Source organism: Rattus rattus, chromosome 3 (genome assembly GCF_011064425.1).
Source record: "Rattus rattus isolate New Zealand chromosome 3, Rrattus_CSIRO_v1, whole genome shotgun sequence".
In the NCBI taxonomy this organism is placed as follows: domain Eukaryota; kingdom Metazoa; phylum Chordata; class Mammalia; order Rodentia; family Muridae; genus Rattus; species Rattus rattus.
The window spans coordinates 199,891,437-199,907,977 of NC_046156.1; the positions used below are offsets into that span (position 1 = coordinate 199,891,437).

Sequence of the window (16,541 nt, forward strand, 5' to 3'; positions counted from 1 at the left end):
CACACACAAACACACACATTTACACATGAGCATGTGCACACCCACATACACACACTCACAATTTTCAGATTGTTCATATCATGTACACATATAATTGATATTTTATATACTGGTTTTACACTCTGCAAACTTGCTCCATCACTTATAGTTCTAATAGTTCTTAATGGATTTGTTACACATTTTCTTTAAAAATGTTTCTTTTTCTGTATCCATTCTTTGGCTGAAGGACATCTGGGTTCTTTCCAGCTTCTGGCTGTTATAAATAAGGCTGCTATGAACATAGTGGAGCATGTGTCCTTGTGGGATGATGGAGCATCTTTGGGTATATGCTCAGGAGTGGTATAGCTGGGTCTTCAGCTACAACAATTTCCAATTTTCCGAGGAACCACCAGATTGATTTCCAGAGTGGTTTTACCAGCTTGCGATCCCACCAGCAATAGAGGAGTGTTCCTCTTTCTCCACATCACTGCCAGCATGTGCTGGCTGACACTTTAGTTTTTGATCTTAGCCATCTGATTGGTGTAAGATAGAATCTCAGGGTCATTTTCACTTTCACTTCCCTGATGACTAAAGATGCTAAACATTTCTTCAGTGTTCGAGATTCCTCTGTTGAGAACTCTGTTTGGCTCTGTACCCTATTTTTAAAATAGGGTTATGGTTTTTAGAAGTCTAACTTCCTGAGTTCTTTGTATATTTTGGATATTAGCCCTCTATCAGATAGGGAATTAGTAATGATCTTTCCCAATCTGTTGGTTGCTGTTTTGTCCTAATGACAGTGTCCTTTGCCTTACAGAAGCTTTGCAGTTTTATGAGGTCCCACTTGTCAATTCTTGATCTTAAAGCATAAGCCATTGGTGTTCTGTTCAGGAAAATTTCCCTCATGCCCATGTGTTCGAGGCTTCCCACTTTCTCTTCTATTAGTCTGAGTGTATCTGGTTTTATGTGGAGGTCTTTGATCCACTTGGACTTAAGCTTTGTACAGGGCGATAAGAACGGATCGATCTGCATTCTTCTACATGCTGACCTCCAGTTGAACCAGCACTATTTGTTGAAAATGCTATCTTTTTTCCACTGCATGGTTTTAGCTCCTTTGTCAAAGGTCAAGTGACCATAGGTGTGTGGGTTCATTTCTGCATTGTCAATTCCAATTCCTTGATCAACCTGCCTGCTGTCTTTGTACCAATAGCATGTGGTTTTTATCACTGTTGCTCTATACTACATTTTGAAGTCAGGGATGGTGGTTCCCCTAAAAGTCCCAGACACTGGGGAAGAGAAAAACTCTCAGGATGCAACAGGGATGACTTTAGCCGAAATGTTCAGTGAAGGGGAAAATAGTCCACCTCCAGTAGATAGGCATGGCCCCTGGTTGAGGGATAGGGCCACCCACGCATCTCAAAGTTTTTAACCCAGAAATGTTCCTGTCCAAAGGAAAGACAGGGACAAAAAAGAAAGGGTCATCCAGGGACCGTGCCCGCTGGGGATCCAACCTGTCTGCAGATACTATACCCTAACACTGTTGCTGCTGCCACAAGGTGCTTGCGGACAGAACCTGTTTTCGCCGCTTCTTGGGAGGTTTGGCCAGCAACTGACCAATGCAGATGTGGATGCTTGGAGCCAACCATCAGACTGAGCTCGGGGATCCTTGTTGGGGAGTAGGCAGAAGGACTAGAGGAGAGGAGGGATATTGCAACCCCACAGGAAGAACAATGTCAGCTGGCTGTGTTGGGGTCCAGTCTGGACACAGGATTGGAGTTCTCAACTGGAAGCAGGGATATCCGGAAGGCGCATAATAAATATACACAGACTACTTTTTGGGTACAAACTGACAGGCAATTTTTCAAGGCTCAAAGTTCTTCTCTCTTCTCTCTTTTTCTCTTGCTTGCTCACCCGCAGCTTGAGGCTGCACATGCTCTGCATTCTCTTGTGCTGTTTTTTTCCTGTGCACTTTTCTTTTCTCGAATTCCCACACTCATATACACCTCTGTTTGTTTCCCTTTCACTCCCACCCTCTTCGCACACACCTCACACACACCATACACAGTCTTTCACTCACACACACACTCTTCATACACAACTCACATTCTCTTTACATGCTCTTCTCAATCTCTCTCTCTCTCTCTCTCTCTCACATACACACACACACACAAACACACACACACACACACACACACACACACACACACACACACACGCTCATGTACAGCTCATTCTCTCTCCACTCGCTCTGCACTTGCTCTTCACATGCTCACACATGCTCTCACATGCTCACACATGCTCTCAATGCTCTCACTCGCTCCCTAGCCTTTCTCTTGCCCCAGTCTTTTATTGTTTCTCCAAAAGTAGAAAAGAAGACATTGTATAATCATTACTAAATCAAATTCAAAAGAATAACCACATCCCACAAAGAGGTAAGAATTACAATTGTTCCCCAAAGTTTCAAGCTTCCCCTATTTCCAGACTTGTGGTCAAAATAATAATAATTGCAAACTTATCATTATGTAAACTTTAACTTTTGACGTATTATACTTCAGAGCTCAGAGCTCCAAGGTCAGCTACCTGCATTTTCCTGTGAAGCTCTAATGATAAATGACATAGGCAAAGCTTCCAGGCAGTAGCCAAAAAGAATCAAGTTAACCCTTAACTCAGTAGTTCTGCTAGCTTTCTGTTCCTTACATTGTACACAATGACTCTCCTAAGAATTGCAGCATTTTGACTTAGTTTTACTAGTATATAATTTTATGTATTCTATACTTCATTATCCAGGAACCATTCACAAATGTTGTGCAAACCTTATTTCATAACTTCAATAACTTTTTCCTTTCTTGGGGTCCCAATGTTGGCTCTATTTCATTTTCTAATGATTTCTTCAAGCTTTCATTGCAAGTCAAGCATTGATCTGGAACTCCCACTGTGCAGTCATTACACTGTTTCCAAGATCAGAGCACACAGCATGTACCTGGGTCATTAGGGCTGTGCTGTGCTGTGCCCCTATGTCTCAATTTCCAATTGTATAAGAATCATTACATCAAGCAACATCTAGTTTCACAGAATTCATCAGAGCAGAAGGAGGAAGAAATAGGAAAGTCAGATATAATAGAATAATTATGCACACTGAGGTCAACTGAAAGGCAGTCAGGCACACATGAAATCTACAGAGCATTTGTCCAGAGCTAAGGTTAGGAGAAATGGGAACGACTGTCTTTTACATGAGCTGCCACAGGCTACTGAGATGTCTCCATCTCGGCCTACTGCTGACAGCCCCTGTCATGGTATGCTGTGCCCAGTGCTCCCAGGAACTAGAACACCAACCAAGGAGTACATAGGGAGGGATCCCTGGCTCCAGATACATATATAGCCGAGGACTGCCTTGGCTGACATCAATGGGAGGAGAAGCCCTTGGTCCTGTGGAGATTTGATGTCCCAATGTGGGGGGATGCTTGAGCAGTGGGGTGGGAGAGGAGCACCCCCATACAGGCAAAGGGGACTGAGGAGAGGGCAGATGTGGGATGGGGGTTTGTAGGGGGTAACTGGGAAGTGGGATATCACTTGAGATGTGAACGAATGGAATAATTAATAAAAAAGCAAAAAGATTAAATAGAACCACAGGCAGGCCTGTAAGACATTCTCTTAATTAGTGACTAGGGAGTACTCAATCTATTGGGGCCATCCCCAGATTGGAGGTCCTGGGTTCTATAAAAACAAAAACAAAAAGAGGTTGAACAAGCCAGTCAGCAGCACCCCTCCATGGCTTGTGCATCAGCTCCTGCCATCCCTGCTTGAGTTCCTGTCCTGACTTCTGTAGATGATGAACATTGAAGTGTAAGCCAAATAGGCCCTCTCCTCTCCAACTTCCTTCTTGGTCATGGTGTTTCAAGGCAGTAATGGAAACCCAACTAGGACAGAGCCATCTTGTCAGCTCCATTAATTACTTTTTTGACAGCACTATATAGTTACCTTTTGCCATGCCCAGTATTCATGAATGTAGAAATTTCCACTTCAATAGCTAAAGGAAATGACCTCATGAATCTAGAAATCGTAACTTCAATTCTAAAGAAAACGACCTATTTTTTATTTTTTGGAAAGTAAGTGACATTGCTCAGTATATGTGGAATGAATGATTAAAACTTCTTTTAATGACTTTTCAACCCTCAAATAAAGTACCTTTTCTAGTGCCTATTATTCACCGTGACATTAAATAACCCAAAGAAATGTCCCAAAGAGTCCTTCAATATTATAAAGACACTGGTTGACTTGATAGGCTTCAAGATTCTAATTTTAAATTACAAAGATGTTTATAGTAAGTTTTAGTATTAAGTCAGAATTTTGCACAAGGATGGGGAAGTACACTGTAAGGAAGAAAGGAGTTAAAATGAAATAAGAAATGAGGAAGAAAGAAGGGAAATGTGGGAGGAGAAAAGCAGTTAATTTTAGCATCAATAATAGGGTGTTCTAGTATGAAACAGAAAATTACATATATAAAAAGCTCAAAAAAAAAAACCAATACTGATTTTACTTTTTATTCTTTTATAATTTCAGCAAAAATAAATACTTAAATTTTCACAAAACTTCCATTCATCTTAAAAAATTAGGAATCCACTTTAGATTTTTTTTTTGGTAGACATCAAAAAAGAGTATAATTTATTGTTCATATTAAAATTGGAATTCTTCAAGAAGTTTCCCCTATATCAAGTATAGAAGAGTACATTAAACAGAGAGAAATTACCCTCAAATGAAACACTGAAATCCAATCCCACCAGTACTTTCCAGCTAAGAATAACTCTTTCAGTGCTAGCCACCAGCCTTGCCAATACTAATGAAATGGGATTAGTATCTGGCATTTAGAGCCAGCCTTAGTTAGACAGCAGGTCATTACAAGCAAGATATTAGCATTCATAATTTTACCTACACAACTTTTGTTCAAAGATATTTTAATTTCAGATTTCAGGAGTTCCATTGCTTTTGAAAATTATAAGTTATTTTTTGACATAAAGCAACTATATAACTTTACAAAGTATACTTCATCCAATAGAAGGAGAAAAGTTATTACTTACATTTTTCCTTATTACCATTGGTATTGTGCAAGAAGTCTCCATCAGAGCGAGTTGTAGGGAAGTCATCTTCATCGTCTTCTACCACTAAATAAAAAATATTTAAAGATATTACAATAAGAACTGGTTTATTCTTGCATTTAACAAAGCATAAGCTCTTATCCAACTTTTGCTTTTTCGCTGGTTATCAAGATATACTTTATAGGCACTTCCGGTTTCTAGCTGGAGCCTGAACCTCTCTGATCCTGGCCCACAGCTCCCTGCTCCCAAATCCCATGGGAGAGAGAGCTGAACACCCAGAAGTGCAGGCAATCCTGAGACTGCAGGACAGGAGAGACTGCCACTTCTGCCCACCTTTTCCCATATCTCTGGCCCAAGAGGAAACTGCACAGTGCCTCTGGACACAGGAAGATAGGAGCAGTCAGCTGCAGGAGCCCCGCAGTCGAGACTGCGCTCGCGGATCTGAACTAAACCAGTCAAACAGCTCCCTGCACCCAAATCCCGTGGGGGGCGGGTAGAGCTAGACCATCAGAGGGGCAGACAGCCCTGTGAAATCAGAGGACACTACTCTCTGCCCACATTCCCAACTCAAGAGGAAAACACCTAGTGCCATCTGGGCCCCCTGAGCACAAGGACCTAGGAGAAGTAGGGGCAGGACCCTTCTGGTTCCTGCCCACATGGAGGGCTGAAAGTCAGACGACAGGAACAACTACACGCCTGAGAGCAGAACACTCTGTTCCCATAACTGGCTGAAAGAAAACAGGAAAACAGGTCTTTCTGACACACAGGTCCTCAGAAGTCAAGCCACCATCAGAAACAGCAAGACAAGCTAACACCAGAGACAACCTGATGGCAAGAAGCAGCGCAGGAGCCCAAGCAACAGAAACCAAGACTACATGGCATCATCAGAGCCCAATTCTCCCACCAAAGCAAACACTGGATATCCAAACACACCAGAAAAAGCAAGATCTAGATTTAAAATCACATTTGATCATGATGATGGAGGACTTTAAGAAGGTCATAAATAACTCCCTTAAGGAAATACAGGACAACACAGTTGAACAAATAGAAGCCCTGAAAGAGGAAAAACAAAAATCTCTTAATGAACTACTGGAAAAAACAACCAAACAGGAGAATAAAATGAACAAAACCATCCAGAATCTAAAAATGGAAATAGAAACAATAAAGAAATCACAAAGGGAGACAACCCTGAAGATAGAAAACCTGGGAAAGAGATCAGGAGTCATAGATGTGAGCATCACCAACAGAATACAAGAGATAGAAGACAGAATCTCAGGAGCAGAAAGATCTGTATGATAAGAACTTTAAATTTCTGAAGAAAGAAATTGAAGAAGATCTCAGAAGATGGAAAGATCTCCCATGCTCATGGATTGGCAGGATTAATATAGTAAAAATGGCCATTTTGCCAAAAGCGACCTACAGATTGAATGCAGTCCCCATCAAATTTCCAATCCAATTCCTCAAAGAGTTAGACAGAACAATTTGCAAATTCATCTGGAATAACAATAATTCCAGGATAGCTAAAACTATCCTCAACAATAAAAGGACTTCCAGGGGAATCACCATCCCTGAACTCAAGCAGTATTACAGAGCAATAGTGATAAAAACTGCATGGTACAGAGGCAGGCAGATAGACCAGTGGAATAGAACTGAAGACCCAGAAATGAACCCACACATCTATGGTCACTTGATTTTTGACAAAGGAGCCAAAACCATCCAATGGAAAAAAGATAGCATTTTCAGCAAATGGTGCTGGTTCAACTGGAGGTCAACATGTAGAAGAATGCAGATTGATCCATGCTTATCACCCTGTACAAAGCTTAAGTCCAAGTGGATCGAGGACCTCCACATCAAACCAGATACACTCAAACTAATAGAAGAAAAAGTGGGGAAGCATCTCAAACACATGGGCACTGGAGAAAACTTCCTGAACAAAACACCCATGGCTTATGCTCTAAGATCAAGAATCGACAAATGGGATCTCATAACGCTACAAAGCCTCTGTAAGGCAAAGGACATTGTCGTTAGGACAAAACAGCAACCAACAGATTGGGACAAGATCTTTACCAATCCTACAACTGATAGAGGGCTTATATCCAAAATATACAAAGAACTCATGAAGTTAGACTGCAGAGAGACAAATAACCCTATTAAAAAATGGGGTTCAGAGCTAAACAAAGAATTAACAGCTGAGGAATGCCGAATGGCTGAGAAACACCTAAAGAAATGTTCAACATCTTTAGTCATAGGGAAATGCAAATCAAAACAACCCTGAGATTCCATCTCATACCAGTCAGAATGGTAAGGTCAAAAACTCTGGCAACAGCAGATGCTGGCAAGAATGTGGAGAAGGAGGAACACTCCTCCATTGCTGGTGTGATTGTAGACTGCTACAACCATTCTGGAAATCACTCTGGAGGTTCCTCAGGAACCAGCTATACCTCTCTTGGGCATATACCCAAAAGATGCTTCAACATATAACAAGGTCGCATGCTCCACTATGTTCATAGCAGCCTCATTTATAAAAGCCAGAAGCTGGAAAGAACCCAGATGCCATTCAACAGAGGAATGGATACAGAAATTGTGGTACATTTATACAATGAAGTACTACTCAGGTATTAAGAACAATGACTCCATGAAATTCATAGGCAAATGGATGGAACTAGAAAATATCATCCTTAGTGAGGTAACACAATAACAAAAAAACACATGTGGTATGTACTCATTGATAAGTGGATATTAACCCAAAAGCTCAGATTACCCAAGATACAACCCACAGACCACATGAAGCTCAATAAGAAGGTCTAAGGATAACCAAAGTGTAGATGCTTCAGTCCTTAGAAGGGGGAAGAAAAATATTCATGGAGAAGATGTGGAGACAAAATTTGGGACAGAGATTGAAGGAACGGCCATTCAGGGCCTGCCCCACCTGGGGATCCAGCCCATATACACACAGCCACCAAACCCAGACACTATTGCTGAAGCCAAGAAGTGCATGATGATAGGAGTTTTGATATAGCTGTCCCCTGAGAGGCTCTGCCAGAGCATGACAAACAGAGGCGGATGCTCACAGCCAACCATTGAACTGAGAATGGGGTCCCCATTGGAGGAGTTAGAGAAAGGATTGAAGGAGCTGAAGGGGTTTGCAACCCCTTAAGATCAACAATACCAACCAACCAGAGCTCCCAGGCACTAAACCACCAAAGAGTACACATGGACAGACCCATGGCTCCAACTGCATATGTAGCAGAGGGTGGCCCTGTTGGGCACCAATGGGAGTTCTCGAGAAGCCCTTGGTTCTGCCAAGGCTGGACCCCCTCCCCGCTGTCAGCATAAGGAAATGTCAGGGTGGGGAGGCGGGGAGGTAGTGGGGAGGCAGAAAGGGGTGGGTAGAACAGGGGTAGGGTTGGGGGAGGGCATAGCATAGGTGGTTTATGGACAGGAAACTGAGAAAGGGGATAACATTTGAAATGTAAATAAAAAATGATCAAAATAAAAGGATTAACCTCAACTTCTATACTGCTTAAACAGTGTCTTTTCAAAATTATGGTAAGGCACTGACAGGAAATTGATTTTTAGCTTAAATTCCAATATTTCTTAGGCTTAATATTCTCCACCTAATCATCTGCCAGCACCGAATAGGGATTTTCAACCTTTTGGTTTTCAAGCCTAACTATACAACTGATGCAAACAAGAATTGCTGTTGCTCAGTAAGAGCAACCTCTTGTCTCCTTGGGAATAAGACCTTTTAGACACTTGAAAGGACTATTCAGGGTTTGTGATACAGTCTGTGTGCATGCACCTATGAGCGTGCGCTATCTTCTACTGTTTTCTGAGATTTATGGTAATGGATAATAGTTAGTCCCTGTTATTCATTTTACATAGGAACAGATTAAACAGCCTTCAAGTTGCTATTGTCCCCACCCTATTTTTCGGGCATAGGAATTGAAACTAATGCCTCACTCAGGCTAAACAAGTACTCTACTATTGAGCCTATGTGCTTGAGGAGGTCAGAGGTCAATGTCATATCATCCCCAATCACTCTCTGGAGGAGCTTTGTGATGGGGTCCCTCAGTGAGCTATTTAAAATATAAAGATGGGCTATGGTTGTGGCTAATGCACAAGATTTCTGCTCCTGTTTAAGTGAATAATAGGGACAGAATTTATTCTTTATCATAAATTCTAAAAAGTGGGCAGAATCTACAAGACAATGGACACTGGTTATTAGATAACAGTAAAAGCGTGATCCCCAACAGCTGAGACAAACGGCATGAGCTCTATGATGTCTCCAGTTGCCTATGCATTAAAGACAGGAAACCTGGTAGACTCCTGAGAGGCAGCTGAGACAACACACAATGGTTTCCACAGGGAGATAAGTAGCAAGGACTACATGGAGAAACCACCAGAAACCAGCAGGCATTTTACTTAGCAGAGAAATGGTAGTACTGATAGCAGGGGAAATCCTTCTGAAAGGACTTTAGAGAGTGGTACCCAGTTCTTATGTGGGAGGGTAAGGAAAGTTACTTACTCCTACAATGCAGAATGGGAAAGCTCATAGGGAGCTGGCTAGAAAATTCAGAAAATCTTGCCTCAGTAGTGGAGTGGAGTGTACTTGAATTGAATAGCCACTACATGCAGCAAAAAGGAAATACACTACTGGAAGTTTTGGATACTATACATGAAGGGCTATTACAGTATTACTTTGAAGGCAGATTTGTGGTAAGTTATATATGTAAACCATAAGCCCTAAAGTAGCCACTAAAGTAACAGAGTTATAACTAAAAAATGAAGGTGAAAAAATGAAATTATAAAATGTTAATACAGAAGGCAGGAAAAGGAAACACAACACAAAAAAGACCAAAAACACCTGAAGTCAAACCTATTTTATAAGGCCAAGAAATTCAGCCACGCCCTACAATGCACTTACACTAGGAGTGCGCGCAGGGCTAGCTGCTAATACTGCTACAGAGTTCATTTTCACTTTGATGGGAATTGTGAGAACAACTGTACACGTGTCTATATCAACAGTATCTTCAGCACTAAGAAAGGAGAAATAACTTTAAGCTTCAAATTAAAAGCTAACTGAGCTGGGTGGTGGTGGTGCATGTCTTAAATCTCAGCACTCGGGAGATAGACAGGGGATGGATCTCTGTGGGTTCAAGTCCAGTCTGGTCTATAGAGTGAATTCCAGGACAGCCAGGGCTACACAGAGAATCCCTGTCTGAAAAAAACCAGAAGGAAAAAAGCTAATTGAAGATTACATATTTTTCCTTTAAAAGTAAGAACCCATTAAGCTATTTTTTAAAATACGTAACTTTCCCCTCCTTTTCTATGAGAAAAAAGGCATAGAGAGGAAGGGGGAAGGAAGAGATAGCAAAAGAGCTAAATTAAAGAGAAATGAAAAAAGAAACAAGGGGGGAAAAGTAGGAGAAATTAATCACATGACTGATTTAGCATCCAGAGGATCTTCTAACAGCCCTCAGGGGGTAAATTATTTAGAAATGATATGATTTGCTCTATATTACCAAGATATCTCTTGTAACATAACAGAGCATCATTAAATGGCTTCTGGTATGTTACTCAAGTACTCGAGTCACAGCACCGTGAAGTCCGTTATACTGGTGGTTCCTGAAAGACGTGACTATGAACTCCTTTATCACGTAAAGACACTGCCCACCAAGACGCAGCAGCCTTACATCCACTCATTCTCTAAGGAAAACAGTGGTAACAGCTCAATTAACCTTTATCCCTTTGAAGTTCATCCTTGGAGACAGCATCAGCACAGACATCAAAGTACTTCTGCAGGGTATCAACCTGCCTACACAGGATGTCTCTAAAGGTTTCCATTTCAGCCAACTTCTCACGTAAACTGTGGCCTTTCTGCAAAACACAAAGTAGAGGGTATGATAGTCAAGTAAAACAAGTCTGGGCTGTCAGCCCTATGATATTTGGTCATCTTAGGCTGGCACCCTATCTTCAAGGGGATGGGGTCATTAGAGCTATGAAGTTCAAGGTAATATTCCAGGAACAGGCTTGAAGAGGGCTTTGAAAGTGATGAACCCATAGATAACGGGAAAGCAATACTGACTGATAATCTGCTAAAACATTGTGAGGAGACATAGACAGACTTCAAAATGAACAAATTCATTATTACTGGATGTAATTTAGTAGTATTGATCAGTGTTGTCAAGGAAACCCTGAGGGGAAGATGAAGTCAGGCCACCTAAGTTTTTCCTTTTCATTGCATAGAGTTATGTGGCAAATCTTTTAATAGAAAATCAAATAGTGTCATGTGACATCTGTTTTGAGAGATGGAAATAAGCCTTGCTATGTGCAGAAGCATTGATTATTTTTGCAGCGCAGTGATTAACTCCAGGAAGTCTGCAAGCCAGCCAAGTACTCTGCCACTGAGCCACATTCCTCAAGGCATTGATTATTAATCTGTGGATGCTGGTCAGTTTTACATCAACACAGCACTTTAATATTCTCCAGATTCTTCTTTGAACCAAGCTGTAACGTTGTACCTTACGTCATTAATAAATAAAGTTAATAATATCTAACTTACTCATTTTGTATATGTGCACCATGATTTCCTCCCTTACAAACTTTTAACAAACTTTCAAATAAATTACATTGTGGAAAAGTTCTTTTTAAAAAAAAAACAAAAAACCTATCAAGGACTGGTCAGATGGCTCAGGAGAAAAATGCTTACTGCCAAGCCTGACAACTGGAGGATACCTCCTGGGACCCACATGGCGAAAAGAGAGGACTGATTCCCACTAACTGTCCTTTACACACACGCACATGCATGCACATGCAAATAAATAAACATAAAAACCTAAGTTGTGCTCACAATGTCCAATGCTAAACGTCACGGCATTCCTTAAAGCATTATAACACAAACCTTGAATGAAGATGTGGACGTAGCAGAATAGCCACTTGCTCCAGACACCAGTGACACCATTGAGCCATGTCTACGCAAGCTGGACTCAGATCCATATCCTGATTCAGTCTGAAGAAGTAAAAGAAAGTCTACATTAAAAATATTAAATAGAAATATTTAAGATTATGAAAAATCAGTAAGGTTATAATAACAGTAATTACCAATTTGGGTTTATATTAAAAATAGCCAACCCACTGATGCAAAAATTGCCTTTCAAGTCTCCGAAGAAATTTTCATTTAGAATGCTACATGTTGCACTATAGGTTAAAGAAGTTATTTAACAACAGGATTTAGAGGTCAAATCCACAAGTAAAGAGAGTAGTGGTGAGCAGAAACTGGGGAGGGTTTCAATGAGGATGAAAATGTCAGAGCTGCATGAGAAATGGTGTTTTTGTTCTTTAGAGGAAAGTCACTGATTCCCTCTAAAGTCATGGAAACTTAAATATAATGCTACAGTGAAATTTTCTAGTATTCCAGTATTTTCTTCCTAAAAAGATTTTGTATTATTTTTAAGTAAGTGTGTGTGTGTGTGTGTACATGTACAAAGACCAGAGGCTCCCGATCTCCTGGAGTTGTGGTGTGTGCTGCTTATGGTTGCTGGAAAATGAACTTAGGTCTCTGGAAGGGCAGATGTGTGCTCTTAGTTGATGAGCCATCTCTCGAGTCCTTGTCTCTGCATTTCAACTTTTCTTATTATAATTATATGTCTAGCATCAAATTTTAATAGGTCATATTTAAAAATTGCTATGTGACTTAGATCTTTCTGAAAGCCAACTGTAAATGGTCATGGTTTTAGTGATCTTGACAGCTCAAGACACCAAGAGGACTCCAACCTTGCTAGTCCATTACATGATGGAAGGTAATTTGGACTCCTGGGTGTTTGTAAATGCATTATGACAGCATTGTCTTAATACATTTGTTTTATTTTAATGAGCTGGATACCTTTCATAACATCCATTTTACATTCTATTCTCAGCCAAATGCTAGTAATGTCATCACAGCAATCATCTACAGAAAAATTTCCAAGTCCCTGAAACCAAAGATTTTGGATCTGATTATAGTGAATTCTATCTGCAGAGTTGGCTCAGTGGTTAAGAGCACTTGTTGCTTTTGCTGAGGACCCAGGGTTTGATTCTCAGCACCCACATGGTACCTTACAACCCTTTGTAACTTCAGTCTTAGGGGATCCAATACCCTCTCTGGTCTCCATGGTCACTAGGCATGTATGTGGTGCACATAATTATATGCAGGTAAAACACTCATAAAATAGGATAAATAAACCTAATAATAAAATAAATTATAGCTAAATCAACTATTTTTATTAGAGAAATCCAGGATTCTGTACTGCATTATTTGAGAGAACATCACATTACACCTATTATGGTTTTAAACAAGTATTTGTACTTACTAACTGTACTTTATTTGAATTGAGGAAAATCACACAGCTTTTTCAAACATTAATACTGAGAGAAACAGAAGCTAGATTATGTACCCTAATCACTTCCTTTCCCTCCCTTTCCTTCCCTATCTCCTCTACCTTCTCTATCCTTCCTCTTCGCTGAGTCAGGGTCTTGTTGTAAAACAACAATAACAACAACAACAACGCGCACACACACACATACACACACACACACACAAGCACGCACGCACAGGCACGCACACAGCAGAACTAGGATGAGAGTGGATGTCAGGCTACAGAGTTTAACATTGTAACAGAGTATACACAAGGTGATGACTATAAAAAGGTAGAAGAAAATTTTAAGGGTGTCTATTTATCAAAATACGAACTGTGAAAAAACTAAAATCAGTAAAATTTGAGAATATAAATATACTCATAAGCCTGTAAGTCCATTTCAGTATCACAGGGTCACAGCAAAAGGGACATGAAATTACAGCAGTCATGTGCCGAAAGAGTAAATTTCTTGTCTTTTAATGCTATCCACTGGAACTCCTACAGGGAGGTGCTCCACTGCCCTTAGAGCAGTTTGAGGTTTTCCTTCTCTTTCACAAAGATGCTAACTTGTAAATCTAGTATTTCTATATTTTAACAGAATGGGTTTGGTAATCGCCAAAGACTGCAATTAGAAATAAGAAAACCCCTGTTAACAGACAAAAAAAAACCCTGAAGGACTTTCAGAAATTAAGTATCTCAGATATCTATGAGAGAGTCATTTCTAAGCAGAAATGAAATAAAACAGCTCCCTACAATTTACAGTCCAATTTTAAAGATATGAATTATAGACATTTTAAAAATATTCAAAATTCAACAACTTGGCCTTGAAATACAAATGTATCCACTCTCTCATTTACTTGCTCACACCCAGAAGTCTTGTGCAGAGCAAGTCAGTATTAGTGATGCTTTTGAAGGCCTTAAAACAAATCAAACAAGGAAAAGCTTTACTGAAGGTTTCCTACACTACAGCTTCAATAGCCTGGCTTTCTCAAGTTCTAGTATCTTAAAACAGGCAACACCATCTTATTACAGGACGTGATACACAGATTCTATTACAATACTGGTGGAATATATGCTAAATTATGAATAACAGAAGAATGTTCATTATGATCAGAGTATGTTTTAACTCTAATAACTTCCCTTAAATAAATTCCAAGATAAATTATGAAAATCGGTCTAGTAAACAAACCAATCTTAATTTTATGGTTACTCAATGTAAAGAATGAAGATTTGCTGTTCTAGATCTGCTAACTGCAATAGTTTTAACAAAAATGAGAGCTGCAGGATAAAATATCAAAACGAGTCACATGTTAAATAGTTAGAGAGCCGCTTTAATACACAAGTGCAGTTCTCTAAAATGGTTCTGTACTTCTCTCCAGTCAAAACTACCAAAGATGTACATAGGAGAAGAAAAGCTGTTAGACAAGAACAGATTCTAAATGAACTAACTTTGAGCACAGCAGTTAAAGCAGCATTAATTTGAATGTGAAGTATCTGGGCTTTTAGAGGGCAGAGTGTGGTAGAGGTAGATGGGAATGGGGAGAAACGATAGTCACAATACCGTGTCACACTCAGTGATTGGTGCTGGTTTGGGGCTAACCCTTGAAAGGAATGCTGGTCTTTTACTCTCACTCATTTCCCCACGTGAAAGATGATGAACTCACAACCTTTAACCACCAACCCACGAATATTTTGAAAATTCCAAATACTAGCCAGACTATTCACCCAGAATACAAATACTTATCATAGGGATGCCTTCCCTTTTCACAATATTTGTTTTAGGATACCTCCTTTGGAGGGGGGGTTGCAAGATAGAGGGTGGATATGGAGGAACCAGGAGATGACTATGTGATTGGGGTACATGATGTAAGATTTACAAAGACTCAAAAAGTTAAAAAAACAAAAACAAAAACTCCCTGCACTCCCAGCATTGGGGATATGGAGCCTGAAGAGGCCACCTCCTGCAGCCTTGCAGAAGTCCCAGTGGAGCAACAAAGACACCAATCAACCCACAAACCTTTCGATCCAAAATTTACCCTGTCTACAAGAAGGGACCAGGGAAAGGCCAACCAATAACCAGTCCACCTTGAGACCCATCCCATGGGCAAGTACCAGTCCCTAACACTACTAATGACACTCTGTTATGCTTGCAGACAGGAGCCTAGCATGGCTGTCCTCTGAGAGGCTCCATGCAGCAGCTGACTCAGACAGATGCAGACACCCACCACCACACAGTGGCTGGAGCTCGGGGACTCTTATGGAATAAGGGGAGAAAGGATGACAGGCTGAAGTGGCTAGGAACTCCACAGGAAGACCAAAGAGTCAGCTGACTTGGACCCTTGGGGCGCTCAGAGACTGAACATCTAACCAAAGAGCACACACAGACTGGGTTTATGCCTCCCACATATATGTAGTGTATGTGAAGCTTGGTCTTCATGTGGGCCTCCAACTGGGGCAGGCGCTATCCCTAAAGCTGTTGCCTAGCTGTGGGATATGCTCTTCTCGCTGGGCTGCTCTGTCTGGCCTCAGTGGGAAAGGAATCGCCTAGCCTCATAGAGACTCGATGTGTGTGCCAGGGCAGGGGGTACTTGGAAGGGGGCCCACCTGCTCAGAGGAGAAGGGGAAGGGGTGAGGATTGTTAGAGGGGGTGCCCAGGAGTGCCCAGGAGTGCCCAGGAGGCGGGCAGTGAATCAGTTAAAAAGAAAAGTCCCCCTTTCACTGTTCTGCAACAAACTTCATCTTTCTCAACTTTGCTTGAGTTTAAAAGGAGGATTCTTGAACATGCTTTTTACATAGATAGAAAATGACATCTGGCTAAGGGTACACATTACAAATGTCATATACAAGAAATGGTTTCTCTCTAAATGTCACTGTATGAGATTATGCCTATATCATATTAAAACATTCATTCCTTACAAAAAGAAAACAGAAAAACAATGACAATAACAAAACAAAACCGAAAACTTCCAAACAAAAAAATAAAATAAAAATAGCTCTTCTGTCCAGTAGAGGGAGCTGTTAGCATGCCATGCACATGGTTTGCTTGGAAAGCTGCAGGGTTACTATTGGTCAAAGA

General features: G+C 40.7%; 1 protein-coding gene across 1 annotated transcript in view; it reads right to left on the reverse strand.

Moving 5' to 3' along the window:
* Positions 1–16,541, reverse strand: part of Cert1 (ceramide transporter 1) — a 103,294-nt gene that overhangs the window by 30,666 nt on the left and 56,087 nt on the right. The window contains exons 4-6 of the mRNA XM_032899008.1: positions 11,974–12,081; positions 10,811–10,949; positions 5,052–5,135 (exon numbers count right to left, since the gene is read on the reverse strand). Of these exons, the coding sequence (XP_032754899.1) occupies positions 5,052–5,135; positions 10,811–10,949; positions 11,974–12,081 (331 nt within the window). The remainder of the gene's footprint in view (positions 1–5,051; positions 5,136–10,810; positions 10,950–11,973; positions 12,082–16,541) is intronic.